This window comes from Canis aureus, chromosome 21 (assembly GCF_053574225.1).
Source record: "Canis aureus isolate CA01 chromosome 21, VMU_Caureus_v.1.0, whole genome shotgun sequence".
In the NCBI taxonomy this organism is placed as follows: domain Eukaryota; kingdom Metazoa; phylum Chordata; class Mammalia; order Carnivora; family Canidae; genus Canis; species Canis aureus.
Genome location: NC_135631.1, coordinates 54,816,803 through 54,830,128, shown reverse-complemented (window position 1 = coordinate 54,830,128; position 13,326 = coordinate 54,816,803). Strand labels below are relative to the sequence as shown.

Below are 13,326 nucleotides of genomic sequence, written 5' to 3'. Positions count from 1 at the left end.
CCAAATCTGTTTTTTTTTAATCCTTTGCAAGAACTTGAAGACCAAGATTGAAGAGGAGTTTGTCTTCTTTTGGTAACTATCTCTCATTCCACGTAGCTTCGAAATGCTTTGTGCTCATGGGGCTTCGGTGCCAAGCGTGGAACCAAGGGGATGATAGGGAACAGCCCATCTGTGCCAAGTCAGGATCCAAATGCACGACATCCTGCCCTTTCCTAAGGACGTGCTGGAAGTGAGTTTTCTTTTGCCGAGGACGAGCTGTTGGAGCTGCCCACGTGGGGTGTCAGGGGTGCCTCTCACCTGGCTCAGCCCCCCTCGTTTCACCAGCAGGGAAACAGGCCCAGAGGAGGAGAGGAGCCCACTGGAGGAGAGAAGCCCACTGGGGCCATAGCCCCGGGAAGTGGAAGCTGGCCATGAACCCATGCCTCCCGCCCCCACACCTGGTGCTTTCCAGACACTGCTGGCCTGTTTTCCCAACGGGCCAGGCTCCCCGCTGCCCCCACCAGGCTGTCTTCCACGAGGTTGTCATCCTGCCTTTCAGGACTCTGCAGGGTTCCATAGTTACGGGCCTTCATGTCTGCAAACAGCAGGTGTCCCACATGGATCCTCAGGCAGGTGCCGGCTGAGGGCTGAGGTGGGAGGAGCAGGGCCCTCCTGCCAGTCACCCTGGGACGTACACCTTAGAAAAAAAACAAGCAACCAGCCTTACCACAACCCAGGTTGAAGAGCGAGCTATGAATAGTAGTTCCTTACCCCGGCCACACTTCTGCCTTTTCGCAGGACTTTCACATCTACTCCTTCATTTGTTTTTCAAAACAGTGTGATGAGGCCAGAGGCGCGGGATCAGGGTCTGTCCCCACTTCACGGAGGCGGCGGCCGAGGCCGAGGCCCGGGGTGAAGGGCTGCAGGGCCCCCACTCCGGGTGCCGCCACCAGATGCCCCGGGCCCAGGCCCCTCGGGCCTGCCCAGGAGGACGCGCCTCGGCCCCTGGGCTCCAGCCCTGCCGCCCTTGGGAGCCTCTGCCTCATTCTGTGTCCTCTTCTAGGAAGGGGGGAAAGCAAGTACAGGCCCTCGGGGGCCACAGTAAAGCTGCAGCTCCTGAACAGACCTTGGGGCCCGCACATCTTCCACTCTTGAGAAGCCCGGCCCAGTGACCCAAATGCTGTGGTCCTACCGACATTTGTCACCCGACAGTCCAACCGAGGGAACCCCGGCTCACGGCTGCCTTCCCTGTCCCCTCCGCCTGTGCCCCCAGGGCCCTGCAGCCCCCTTCCCTCCGCTCCCCTTCCCCCTGCAGCCCGCATCTGACCCACTAGCCGCGCCCAGCCCCCTCCAGGACCCTGCAGTGTGGCCCCGAGAGCTTGGGCTCCGCCGTCTGAAGTCCCGGGGCCAGTAGGGACAGCCCCAGGGCTGCACCAGCCTCCAGACCTCGGCTCCTCTTGTGCGCCTCCCGCACCCTGCCTCCCCCACCGCCCGCTTGGCCCCAGCGGCCTGCCCCTCTTGCCATCTTCAGACCTCTCCACGTGCGTCTAGAAATGTGCTGCTTAAGCCGTCGGGAGCCCGACGGCTGCAGGGACATATGCCTGACGCGGAGCCGCTGGCCCTCCCCGAGAGCTCGGCGCGGCGACCTGACCTCCAGGTGGCAAGGCCCCCCAGCGCCCAGACCTTCGGGGCGCCCCCACGGCCCTGCACACGGCCCCTGGACCTCCTCTGAAACCTCCCTTCCTGCGTCTGCACAGCAGGCGCGACTCTAGGACCCACGAGCGGGTCTTCTGAGGATTAGGTCCCCCCAGGCCAGCGTCTAAGACACTGCGGGGGCTCAGCACTCACTCAGTGAGCTTGGGGGGTGCTGCGGAACAGCAGAGAAGCTTCTGCGGGCTGAGCCCCAGGCCTCGCGCACACCCCCTGCCCTGCACACACAAGCCCTCCCCACACGTTTATTCCTTTATTTCCTATTCAGCTTTTAAGGAAACACCCTCTGTGCTCCCTTCTCTAAGAGGCTCACCAAATTCCTTGTAGCCTAAAATCATTTATTTTCCATTTTGTCATGCTAGGTTGACAAAAGCCATTAGTCGCAAATTTAGGTGATGATGTCTTCCCATGCCCTCCGTAGAGCATGAAATCCCACCTCACTCCGGGAATCGGGGCCACGAGAAGGGGTTCACAGGACTCCAAGCTGCGGAGCAAAGACAAACGAGGAAGACTTGTCTGCCTCTTAAATGAGCTCCCGCTTCTCTCCACTCCCCTCAGGTCGCGGAGGGGGGTCTTGGAACGCGGAGCCAATCTGGAAGTCCGCATCAAGGCCTGCACATCTCAGCGCCCTTCGTAGATTTGCCTCCTTCCCTTGGAAAACCACGTCTCCCCTCAGCAGCCAGGCTGCAGAGTGTCCCCCAGAGACTACTCTCCCCTTGACAGACGGTCAGCACGTTGCACTGAAGGTGGAAAAAGGTGCCCTTGTGACGCCCCTGCAGAGGCATAAATGGAATGGATATAGCAGCAGCATGGGAAAGGACTTTTGTTTTCAAACATTTGGCCACATTTCAAAATTAGTTTATTATGCAACTGGATTCATTTCTTAAGGCCGAGTGGCTTATGGTCTGTCGCTCTTGGATGTGACATAACACAACGTAACAGCATCATTAGAGTCTAGCGTATAAGGTGACGTCGCAGCACTGGCCAGCGTGCCCGAGGCCCACGGAGCCGTACCGTGTTCCGCATCAGGCTCTGCCCCGATTGACAAGTCCTCGCCTCCGTCTTTGGCCTCTTAACTGCTCTGCTGGAAGGCCACGGCTTCAGAGGCATTTTAATTCTGCAGGTGTTTTAGGGGCAGTGGAAAAAACATCTCAAGCAGAGGAAGGGGATTTCCTCCCTAGCATGCATGGAAGCTTTGCAGAATGTTTGGGGGAAAGACAGACACATGAATAATTTTGCCCCGTTTTTGGTTGCCTCTCTGACATACACACACACTTCTTCGAGAAAATTCCAGGAAATCCTAAAGGGCACTGCCTAGAATTTGGCAACTCTGATTTAATCACCCGGGTCCCTCCAACAAACCTGAAAATGTAGCCCTAACACGGGGATTTCCAAACTTCGAAGCAACACTTATCTAGAATTATCTCAACAGCTTTTGAAGACCCCAATTCCCAGCTCACACCCCCTCACCAGTTGAATCAGAATGTCGGGCAGCTGGGAGTCAGGCATGGGTACCTTTGCAAAATCCCCATGAGCTTTCAGTTTGTGGGGACGTTGGGAAACCACTGAACATCTTTTCGGCTGCCTGTGCTGGATAAACTTCACGTTCTCTGCCCACTTGGCTCCTGTTTTGTTCATTTCTCATTAAAATCCTAAGTTCTTAAGATCTTGGATTTCAACTACAAGTAGTTGGGCTCCTACGAAGTGCTAGAGATTTGCTGGCTGCCTTCACATTGATCGAACTCCTCCAGCCCTGGATGAGCCGTGAAGAGGTGGATGGGGTTTTCTCCCTGCTGCAGGTGACCGGGCTGGGGCTCGCGGGCCTCCATCCTCGGAGGAAAACTTCACAGTCGGGTACGGGGCAGGTCAGCCTGGAAGAGAGGCGTGTCTCCCCACGTGGCGGGCTTCCCCGCTCTTGCCTTGCCTCATTTTCCTCGTCTCCTAAGATCCAATACTTGTGCTAATCCAGTTCTGCTATTACCATCGATGCAAGTTCCCGTCGCTCTGTTAGCGTCTGGGGTCCCTGTTTGGCCGCCTGTAAGCCGTCGTCACCTGTAGTCACAGCAAGACTATAACGTGGCATTTGCAAGACACAGATGGGGTTTATTAGTACAACCTCCTGCCTGGCACCTATTTTTTTCCCTAGCGTTCCAGTACTGACGCATCACCACGTGAGGAGGGACACCTGTGGAGGGACACAGACAGACTGTGTCGGGAGTAAAGGAATCATGCACAAAGGTCTGTGCACGGCCCCCAGTCCGTGGGGAAGGGGTACACGGAGCGCCGGCACCATGACCCGCGTGTGTGGGGCACACTGTGGTTGGCTGCTCTCCACGATCCATGCGTGCGGCAGGGGGCGGGGGGACGCCGAGAGTCTGCATTAAGAGACGCTGCCTTTCCCCACCAAGCACGGTCACAGCTGGAATCTCACTGCAGCCTCACGCAGGTCGCAGGGTCGCCCCCTTGCAAGGCCGAGGCAGTGAGGCTAAGGGGTTATGCGTGTGGTCCTGTGTCGCGTGCTGATGAGTGGAGTCTTAGGGCTTGAATCCAGCCCTGACCCTTGAGACACCCACACCCCGTCCCCTCTCTGCCCCCCCCCACCTGTCACTGTAGGGACCTCCCCGAAGCCCTGTATTTCGAAAGTGTCCTCTAAGACAAATGGACCCCGGATGTTTCCTCTGGCTCGTCTTGGGGTGTGTGAAGGCCGTGGGGGCAAGCGAGGGGCCTGCAGATGAAGCCTGCCTCCCCCTGCATGGAGGTTCGGCTGCCGCTGCCGTGTTGCCTTTTGCGTGTGCGTCCGTGTGGGACGAGGGTCGGTGCCAGGGAAGTCAGCCACCGAGCAGGTGGCACGGGTGGCCTGCTGGCGGCTGGCCCTGGCTGCAGCGGATTGGTGGCTCAGGGCAATCCTGCCCGTCCCAGGCCCGCACCGCAGGCTGAGGCCCCAGCAGGGCGCTGGCCGCTCAAGTCCCCGCTTCGTGGACGGGGCGGCAGGACTCGAGTGGCTCCTTGAAATACGGTTTAAATTCCCTGCTGACCCTGGTCCCCGAGGCCACACCACAGGTCGCAAGCGGCCTCGGGACCGAGCCCACCAGCCTGCCCGAGCTCAGCCTCCCCGTCTCGCTCAGCAAGGAATCCACCGAAAAGCATTTGTCTGCTGAAAAAAATGGCAAAAATATTTGTCATTATTCACATGCCTCAGAGCTATTAAGATACTTCTTTGGGATACCTGCTTGCCGGGTCTCGAGGGAAGAGCCTGCCTGCGTGTGCCGTGCTGGCCCCTCTTCCCTCTCGCTGGAAGCAGGACCGGGGAGGCGGAAGAGCAAGCGGGGTGGAGCTGAACACGCCACCGCTTATTTAAATCTGTGCAATTTTAAGAAATTGCCTAAAATCAGGAATGCAGTAAAACAATGGTGATAAGAAAATACTATTTTAGGGCGGCCCGGGTGGCTCAGTGGTTTAGTGCTGCCTTGGGTCCAGGGCATGTTTCTGGGGTCCAGGGATCGAGTCGGGTTCCCTGCATGGAGCCTGCTTCTCCTTCTGCCTGGGTCTCTGCCCCTCTCTCTCTCTCTCTCTCATGAATAAATAAATAAAATATTAGAAAAAAAAAGAAAATACTATTTTATTTTTTTATTTATTTATTTTTTTGAAAATACTATTTTAAAAACGCAGTTGTGTGGGGCGCCCGGGGGCTCCGTGGGTGAAGCGTCTGCCTTCGGGTCAGGTCGTGATCCCGGGGCCGAGGGACCAAGCCCCCCGCCAGGCTCCCCACGCGGCTGGGAGTCTGCTGCTCCCTCTGCTGCCCATTCTCTCCGTCTCCCAAGTAAATAAATAAAATCTTTAAAAACGAGCCCACAAGTGTGTCTGGTAGGACTGGAGTCAGCATGGCAGGGTCACATGTGGGTCTGCTGTTCCGTGAAGAGCCGGCGTCCGCCCTCGTTAGGAAACAGCTCAACAGTGAATCATGTATGTAAATTCATGCAAATTCAAACAACAGGGGGCACATGGGCTGGAGAGAAGGGTCTTAGTCCCAGCGTGGGCTGCTGTCTACCTGCGCGTCTGAGTCAGCGTCTCCCACCCCACCCCCGTCCCCTTTCCCGTTGGCCACGGTTTCCAGGGTCCTCCTTTAGGTTTGCACACATGGGTGCTGGTGACCCCGACTGCTTCACGAACACCTCTCTCACCTCCCCTCTCTTTGAACCCTTTCCCCCAGCTCTGCCGACATTCCGGGGTACACCAGCAAGCGGCGCTCCGCAGCCAGCCGCCCTGCACATCCTGAAATCCTGCCGACAACCCCGTCGACGGACTCCGAAGCCCACCGGTGAGTCTGAGTCCTGCCACCCATGTGCTCACCAGATGTGCGGGGCGGGGCGAGGGGGACTCTTGTCAGGGTCATCGCACACCCAGGGCAAATCTGCGTCTTTTAGAAAATGGGGTGTCGAGTCCCAAAGATGGAAGCGGTCATTTTCCCGCTGTTGCTGAAGGAGCCCAAATCCGGACACGTTTGGTGCAAGGCCTGGCCTTGCCGACAGGAGGACACAGGTGTGACCAAGCACACGAGGGCTTCGGCAGGTCCCGACCCGGTGGCCTGGGAGCCAGCGGGTGGCGGTTCTCCCTGAGGGTCCTCCCTGCCTTTGCTGCAGGATCCACGCGTTCATCAAACACCCGAGGAGCCCACGCTCCGGGCGGCCCCGGACCCCGAGCCCACGGGCTGACAGCCAGGGCCGCGGCCCCCAGGAGCTCACAGGCTGCCACGGCTGCGCAGAGGTGCTCGAGGCACCAGAGAAGCAACAGGGGTTCGGGGGGGGGGAGCTGTGGGCACTGGAGGAGGAGAGGGGGGCACGGGGGACGGGGTGCTCTGGAGGGCTTCCAAGGGGGGCCTTCCCGCGGGGGCTGCGCTGTGCCCCCGGTGTCTTGTGGGTTCCTAGGGGCCATCACTCGGCTCATCAGCTGCCCACTCGCCCCCCCACCCCCCTTTACCCACCCCCGCGTCCTTCCCGGAGCCAACAGACGCCCATGCTGCCCCAAGAGCTCACCGGAGCCAGGCCGGCCTGCAGGAGTCACGCAGCCCTAGGACAGGCTGACACGTGTCACCACACGCTCACTCCCTGGGGGTGCTCCCCCCACCACCAAGGGCTTGGTATTTGCCGACTCGTCCACCTTCCCAGGGACCCTGGGACGATGTGCTCCTGTGTTCCCACTTCACAGATGACGGCGGCGAGGCAAGCAGAAGACCCTGGGGGCTCCTCTTGGCCACGACGCAGGGCTTCCCGGGAGACGTTCCCGCCACCAGCCCTGGACGAGGGCCCTGGTCTCATAGACATGTCCGGGCTGGGCGTCCAGGGATCCTGGCCATGCAGCCGGGGCCCCAGGACGGCCATGTGGCCTGGTGTGCAGCACCCAGACCCTTCCACACCCTGTGCGCCCCACCTGGCCCCTCGGGCCACGGCGGCGGAGGGAAGGGTTCAAGGACTGCCTGGGCCACCTGAGGGGAAGCGCAGGAAAGGAGGTCGCTGGCTCTCGGACTACCCGGGGCTGGTAGCTGGCATCCGGTCGGCCTTCTCTCAGGACACGTGTACAGATGTCACAGGTCTATTTGCGAAGGCAGGACTGAGGGAAACTTGGACGATGAATGAATTTGATTTCACTGAAGAACCTAAAACAGCGACAATACTAAATGCGCCCCGATGCCTGCCACTTAGACGGTGTCGGCCAGGCTGGAATCACCCCCTGCCCGGGCGCTTGGTGACGGCGGAGAGACCAGGCTGCCTTCCCAGACGGTGGCGAACATGCCCGACACCTGCCTCCTCCTTCATGATCCATCCTCTCCCTGAGTCTCGGGCCTCCTCTCTCACTCCCCGTGGCTCCAGCTCATTTCTGCAGCCGATGACCCCGACGACCCCGACGACCCTGCTGTCCCGCGTCCGCGGTATCTCGAGGAAACCTGTATCTCCCAGGGGAAAGCCGTTCTCCACTGTTCCCGCTACTGGTCCCACCGCTCCTCCTGTTGCTCTGGCCGTTACCACCTGGGGAAAGAACTCGAATCTTTTGGCCAAATTCGAACCCACTGCTGACCCCAGGAAGCCCCGCTCCCCACCTGCACACCCCGCACACGGCGCTCTGGCCCACTGTTTCCAGCCAGGGCCTGGGGACCCTGAGAGACGGCTCCTCTGGGGCTCTTATCCTTGGGGTGCACATGGCTCTGGGAATAGGAGCCCCAGGCTCACTCCCAGCGAAGACCCCAAGCGCTGCTGGGCCAGCGCCCACACCTCCAGCCCACGCCCCCGACGACCTGACAGGCGCCGGGACTGCGGCGAGAAAACACGGGGGCGCCGGCAGGTTTTACAAAGCTCCCTCTACGCCAGGAGGCACCCTGGCCCTTGAGATGGGGGCAAGCCGGGCCTTCGAGGTTCTCCATCGTGAAGTATCACCTCTCCATGTTTGTGACGTTATATTTAATGTATTTTTGTTGAAAATTCCCCCAGGAAAGTGGAGGTGGAGGGCGCTCTGTGACGAGTCTGAGAACTTAGTGAGCTGCCTTCCCCCCGATGCTGCCTCTGATCTGCTGTGTTTTTCCTGTTGTTTCTGGGAGGCCGTGTGCACACGGGCATGCCCCGGGCACCCCGCCCCGGGCACCCTCACCGTGGCTCTGTCACCCGCCTGTGCTGCCGGGAGTCTGCACGCCCCGTGGTGCCGGCAGCCCATCTCCCGGGGCTGCAGTGGCTTCTCCCCTCCTTCTCCCAACATCAGAATCTTTGCTCCCACCACTGTTTCTGTCTCCTTCCCCCGCAGAGACAAGGTCTCACTCTTCTAGAAGCTTCATCCTCCCTCCTCCCTGCTTCTCCCCCCATGCCTCCCACTCCAGCCACCTCCCTGCTGCCTCAATCAAAGTCATCCCCTTTGAGTAGCCACCCCTTTCTGTGCCCTCCCTTCCTCTCTGCTCTAAGCTTCTTACAGAGGCAAACACCCAGCCTCCCTTCCCCTCCCTCCACACGCCCCCCAGCCCACTCTTCGTCAACCTCCTGACGTCCACATTCTGACATCACCAATCAACCAAGATGCTCCTGCCTGCCCGGTGTAGGCCGGTAAGGCCACCAGGAGAGAAGAGACCCTTGACACCTTTAGTGCAGAGGGTGGGCTGGTGTGTCTGCCGGGGATCTTTGTGCCTGGGAGGCCACCGTGGTGGTTTGGGGTTAAGATTAGGCCTTGAATGTCAATGCCAAGGGGCTGTGGTCCACGGGGTCCCGGTAACTCATACTGAGCAAGGTGTGCAGGACGCCGACTATGCTTTAGGCTAATATTGAGATGAGACACAGAATAGCAAGGAAAGAGATCAGTGGATGAGATTGTGCAGGAGGTGGGGGAGACGAATGTTGTGACTCTCCCATTTCGAGAGGGAAGGAACATGCATGGGTACTTATCCTGACTCCTGCTTCCGTGACAGCCCACTGTTTCCTGTGGGTTCCTTCTTTCACAACAGAATGCCCCCTGCACAGGAGCTGGAGTTTGCTCTTCAACAGCCACTTCCCACAACTTAATAAAAAATTATGACTTCATGATAATCATAGCATCAAAAAAGTCCACTTTAGGTTGAGTTGCTCTGTGCTCTGTAACTTCCTCCACATATGAACACCACACTGTGTGTGTGTGTGACTCAAATAGCACCAAATGCACAGCAAAATTGCCACTGGCTATAAGCACTTGTTCAAGAGAGTTGGCATGACCCATGTCCACGCTGGGAAGACCACCTCTGGGTGTAAACTGCAGTTGGGAAAGCGTTATTTGCGTTGTGTTCTAGTTTCGTTTTCTTTTATTTTTTGCAACAGATGAAGTAGACAGCATTATTCCTGCTGCTTAATGAGCAAATTAAAGCATGTGAGGATAAGGATGTCATGTGAGAGCATTCAGCTTAACCCCACTGCCGGGGGGAACCCACTCTCAGCCCTACATGTGGCTCATCGCCCCCCACCCTGAGCCTCTCCCCATGTCCCCTGTGCCCTCCCACCTCTCTCTCCTTGCACCCCTTCTTTATCTACCACCTGCCTTGGTCACAATTCCCTTAACTCCTTGCTGACATAGACTCTGGGGGATGTCCTTTCTCAGCGCAGACAGGTGACTCTAACTCTCTGTGTCTCTTGCCCCAGACCCACCCCCATAGAGCCTCTGTATGGTAACTTTTGAGCGCTTCCTTGTCTATATTCTTAGCATCTACTGTAATTCTAGGCACAGAATAGATTTTCAGTCAACGAAACTGATCGCAATATAATGTATACAACGCAATAAATGAAACTGAGTGCCAATAAAAGAAATAAATGAAACAATGCACCCAAGGATTAATCATTCCCAGTCTCTCTTTCTCTTATGTGCCCCCTGACCCTCATTCACTCTCCTGAACACGTGTATTGTTAATTGGAAAATAGATGAGGTTATACGTTTTTTATGTTTATTTTATGGGCCATTTTCTTTTCTCTTCTTTCTCCACCATGCTATAGCATCTTACGGAAAGAAATGGAAGTTGACCTCTTCGGTCACCAGGCACCGCTGTCTCGAATGGTCACAACTGTAAAACCCTACAATCCCTTCAATAAGAAGCAAAAGGAAACTGCTGGCTACTGACAAAGGCGTGCCCTCTGAATGGGACTTATAAACTTCAGCCCTGGGGAGGCACTGTGCATGGTGCGACGGGGAAATAAAAGACCCAGGAGTGTCCCGGGTATGTCTGTGGAGTTCGGATGAGGTCTGGTGCTTTTTTCTGCCTGAGACAAAGTGTCCTGGACTCCAAGTCCAGTCACTCACCTGACCTGGCCCTGGAGTACCACCGTTCTCCTAATAGCAGCCAAGATTTTCTGGAAGCCATCCACCAATAGCAGTGGTTCTATTTCTAGAAGATTCCTCGCTAGAGTTGGAAGGCCAGGTCCGCCTAGAGGTTTCATGTCTTGACCATGTCAGTGCAGTGATTATAACTCTAGAGCCTAGATCATAGATTTTTGTGACCATAGACTATCCAATTGAAACCCCATATGTTCTTAATGGGAAGACTGAGTGGCTGAGAGAGAAAGTGGTGGTGGTATTTTCACATAGAACATCACACAAGAATTTACAATTTATCTATTTCACATAGAACATCACATAATTGACCACAGCTGTGCTAGAGAAGGATAGAAGCGTCCCTTGCCTGGCTGTAATATTTCTCTTTCAGAAAATGAAGGACTCCCTAGGCTCCATGAGGCTCGAGGAGCAGCAGTGACCAGTCACGACCACTTTAGGGTCAGGCTGTGGATTGTCCGGGCCTTGGCCAAACAGAGCACCAGCTCCAGAATCACTCAAGAGTGAATGTAGTCTGTGTGGGGTCCCTCCGGCCACACAACTGTAGGTTTACTTGTACACACGTAACGTTTATTTCTATTTGTGTACTCGTATCTATAGATCTCGTCAGAGTTCACAGACTGCTTTCACAAACCTCAGCTCATTTGATCCTCCAACCCCATAGCAGGCACCTTAAAAATACCTTGCTACTTTATGAACAGCCAGGCTGACACAAGGAGAAGTGAGGTATTTATTTCAGGTCAAAATACTAATAACTAGTAGGGTTAGAGCTAGAACCCAGGGTTTCCAAATTTAGATACTGTGCCTCCATTTCTCTACCCACCAGATAACCTTCACTAAGCTACTCACAAACAAAACAAACAGAAAAAAGACAAAAAAAAATTCTATGTACCTAGACTTTTTAGAAGTATTTCTCAAGATTTTGTGTGTGTGTGTGTGTGCTTCCTGCTTTCTCCTTCCAAGAGGTTCCAGATGAGATAATGGTCCTACAGAACCTCAAGCCAATGTGTACAAGCCCCACTTATGCCTTCAGAAGGGCAAAATCAGCTAATTTTGTTTGTAGATTGGGCACTGCCTCAGTGGACATCCATAGATCTGGTGTCGGCTCTTTAGGCCATCTCCATGAGCTGCCTTCCTGCCAGAAGAAACGAGAAGGCACGTGTCCATTCATCCTGGGAAGCTGACTTGCCTTCACAGAAAAAGAATGGCTTTACCTGAACCCAATCTTGTGGCCTAATTATTTTCAGAATAAGCAATTTTATTAAAAAAAAAAAAGTCATCAGACCACAAAAATCTTCATCTCTGGAAGATTCTCACCCAAACACAAATGGGAAGGATTAGCCTGTCCAGGAAGCATATTAATGCAGGTGCCAGAGATTACATTTTGTGGTAAACATCTCTGGCAGACCACTTTGTCAGGAGGCGTTACTGCTCAAAATCAGAGGCACCTGTTTATTATTCTGGGCTTTTCTATGGCAGAGCACTAGTCACACCTAATCTTCACGTTCTGCAGGCTAAGAAAAATATTTCCATCCTCTACTGTGAGGATTCACTGGACCCCTCCCCGAGCACTGAGCACCCTCGAAGCTGCTTCTGGAAGAATGTTGGCTTTACCTGTAGCATCCTCAGGCCACATCCAGCAGAAGAGAGATGGCGACTGTCCATTTGCACTGTAACTAGCTCAGATCTGTTTCCCGTGAATGGAAAATGCAAATCCTGCTCACCACAGACCTTGATTCCAAGGCCAACATAGAAATTTCTGCCAGCCTGTTGCAATCCCGGGCCTTTACCTGTGACTGCCAGCTGTGTTACTCAGGTTTCCTTGGTCAGCAGTTCAAATGAAAATTGTAAAAGTCAAGGACGACAGCCTCAGGGGTATGCATGTGCTCATCAGGATCTGAAGTCTGATGTCGGGCCATTCTGAAGCACTGGGAGCCAACACACCCTCCTCGGATTAGCCACTTGCCCTTTGTTCTTCTCGCCACAGCATGGGCTGCCCTACAACATTACTGTCTCATTTCATCTATCCCTAGGGGTGGCCCGAACAGAGGACCTCAGCAGTGTCCATGGAACTTAGGTGGAAGAGGAAGATGGTGATAGGAAGTCTTAGAGAGTTCGTCCATAAGAGAAAATGCATGCCAACAAGCTTATTCTAGAAGATAAGGGTATTACAATGAAATATGGTAAATACATTGCTCAAGCTCAATAATATGAAAAGTATGATACTCATGATGGAGAAGAGGAAATCTAGAAATAAGCAGATAAAGAGATTATGTCACAGGAGCCTGAGTGGCTCAGTAGGTTAAGTGTCTGCCTTGGGCTCAGGTCATGATCTCAGGGTCCTGGGATTGAGCCCCGAGTCGGGCTCCCTGCTCAGCGGGGCGTCGGCCTCTCCCTCTGCCTCTGCCTCTCCCCCAACTTCTGTTCTCTGGCTCTATCTCTCTGTCAAATAAATAAACAAAATCTTATAAGAAGAAATTATGTCAAGCCTCTGAGTACAGGATAGATTTGTTTCAATAGATGATATTGAAACAACTGTTTGGAAACAAAACAGAAAAATACATCCAGGTCTCCCCCATAAATCAAAAGTAAACTGCTCATAGAGCTTTAAATGGATAATTGACAGCCTTAGGCAGGTTACCTGGAAATGTAAGAGAATTGGCTTATTGGGTGAGGAAAATTTTTCCAGAGGTCATTGAAGCCAGAAATTATGAAGAAAAATAAATAGCTACTTTAACTTAAAAAATACCACCAAAAAAAATTTTTAAGGAAAAGCTGTTGGCAAAATACGGCAGATGAAAATTCATATTCCTC

General features: G+C 54.6%; 1 protein-coding gene across 32 annotated transcripts in view; it reads left to right on the top strand.

Annotated features, from left to right (window-relative positions):
* SPMIP7 (sperm microtubule inner protein 7) overlaps window positions 1-12,990 on the top strand; it is a 64,024-nt gene extending 51,034 nt beyond the window's left edge. For 16 of the 32 annotated variants that reach the window (XM_077864226.1, XM_077864228.1, XM_077864229.1 and 13 more), the window contains one exon: window positions 3,836-5,305. In XM_077864226.1, coding sequence (XP_077720352.1) covers window positions 3,836-4,073 — 238 coding nt within the window. In that variant the 3' untranslated portion in view covers window positions 4,074-5,305. The other 16 variants (XM_077864224.1, XM_077864210.1, XM_077864206.1 and 13 more) reach the window with 13 other exon arrangements.
* The last annotated feature ends 336 nt before the right edge of the window (window positions 12,991-13,326 follow it).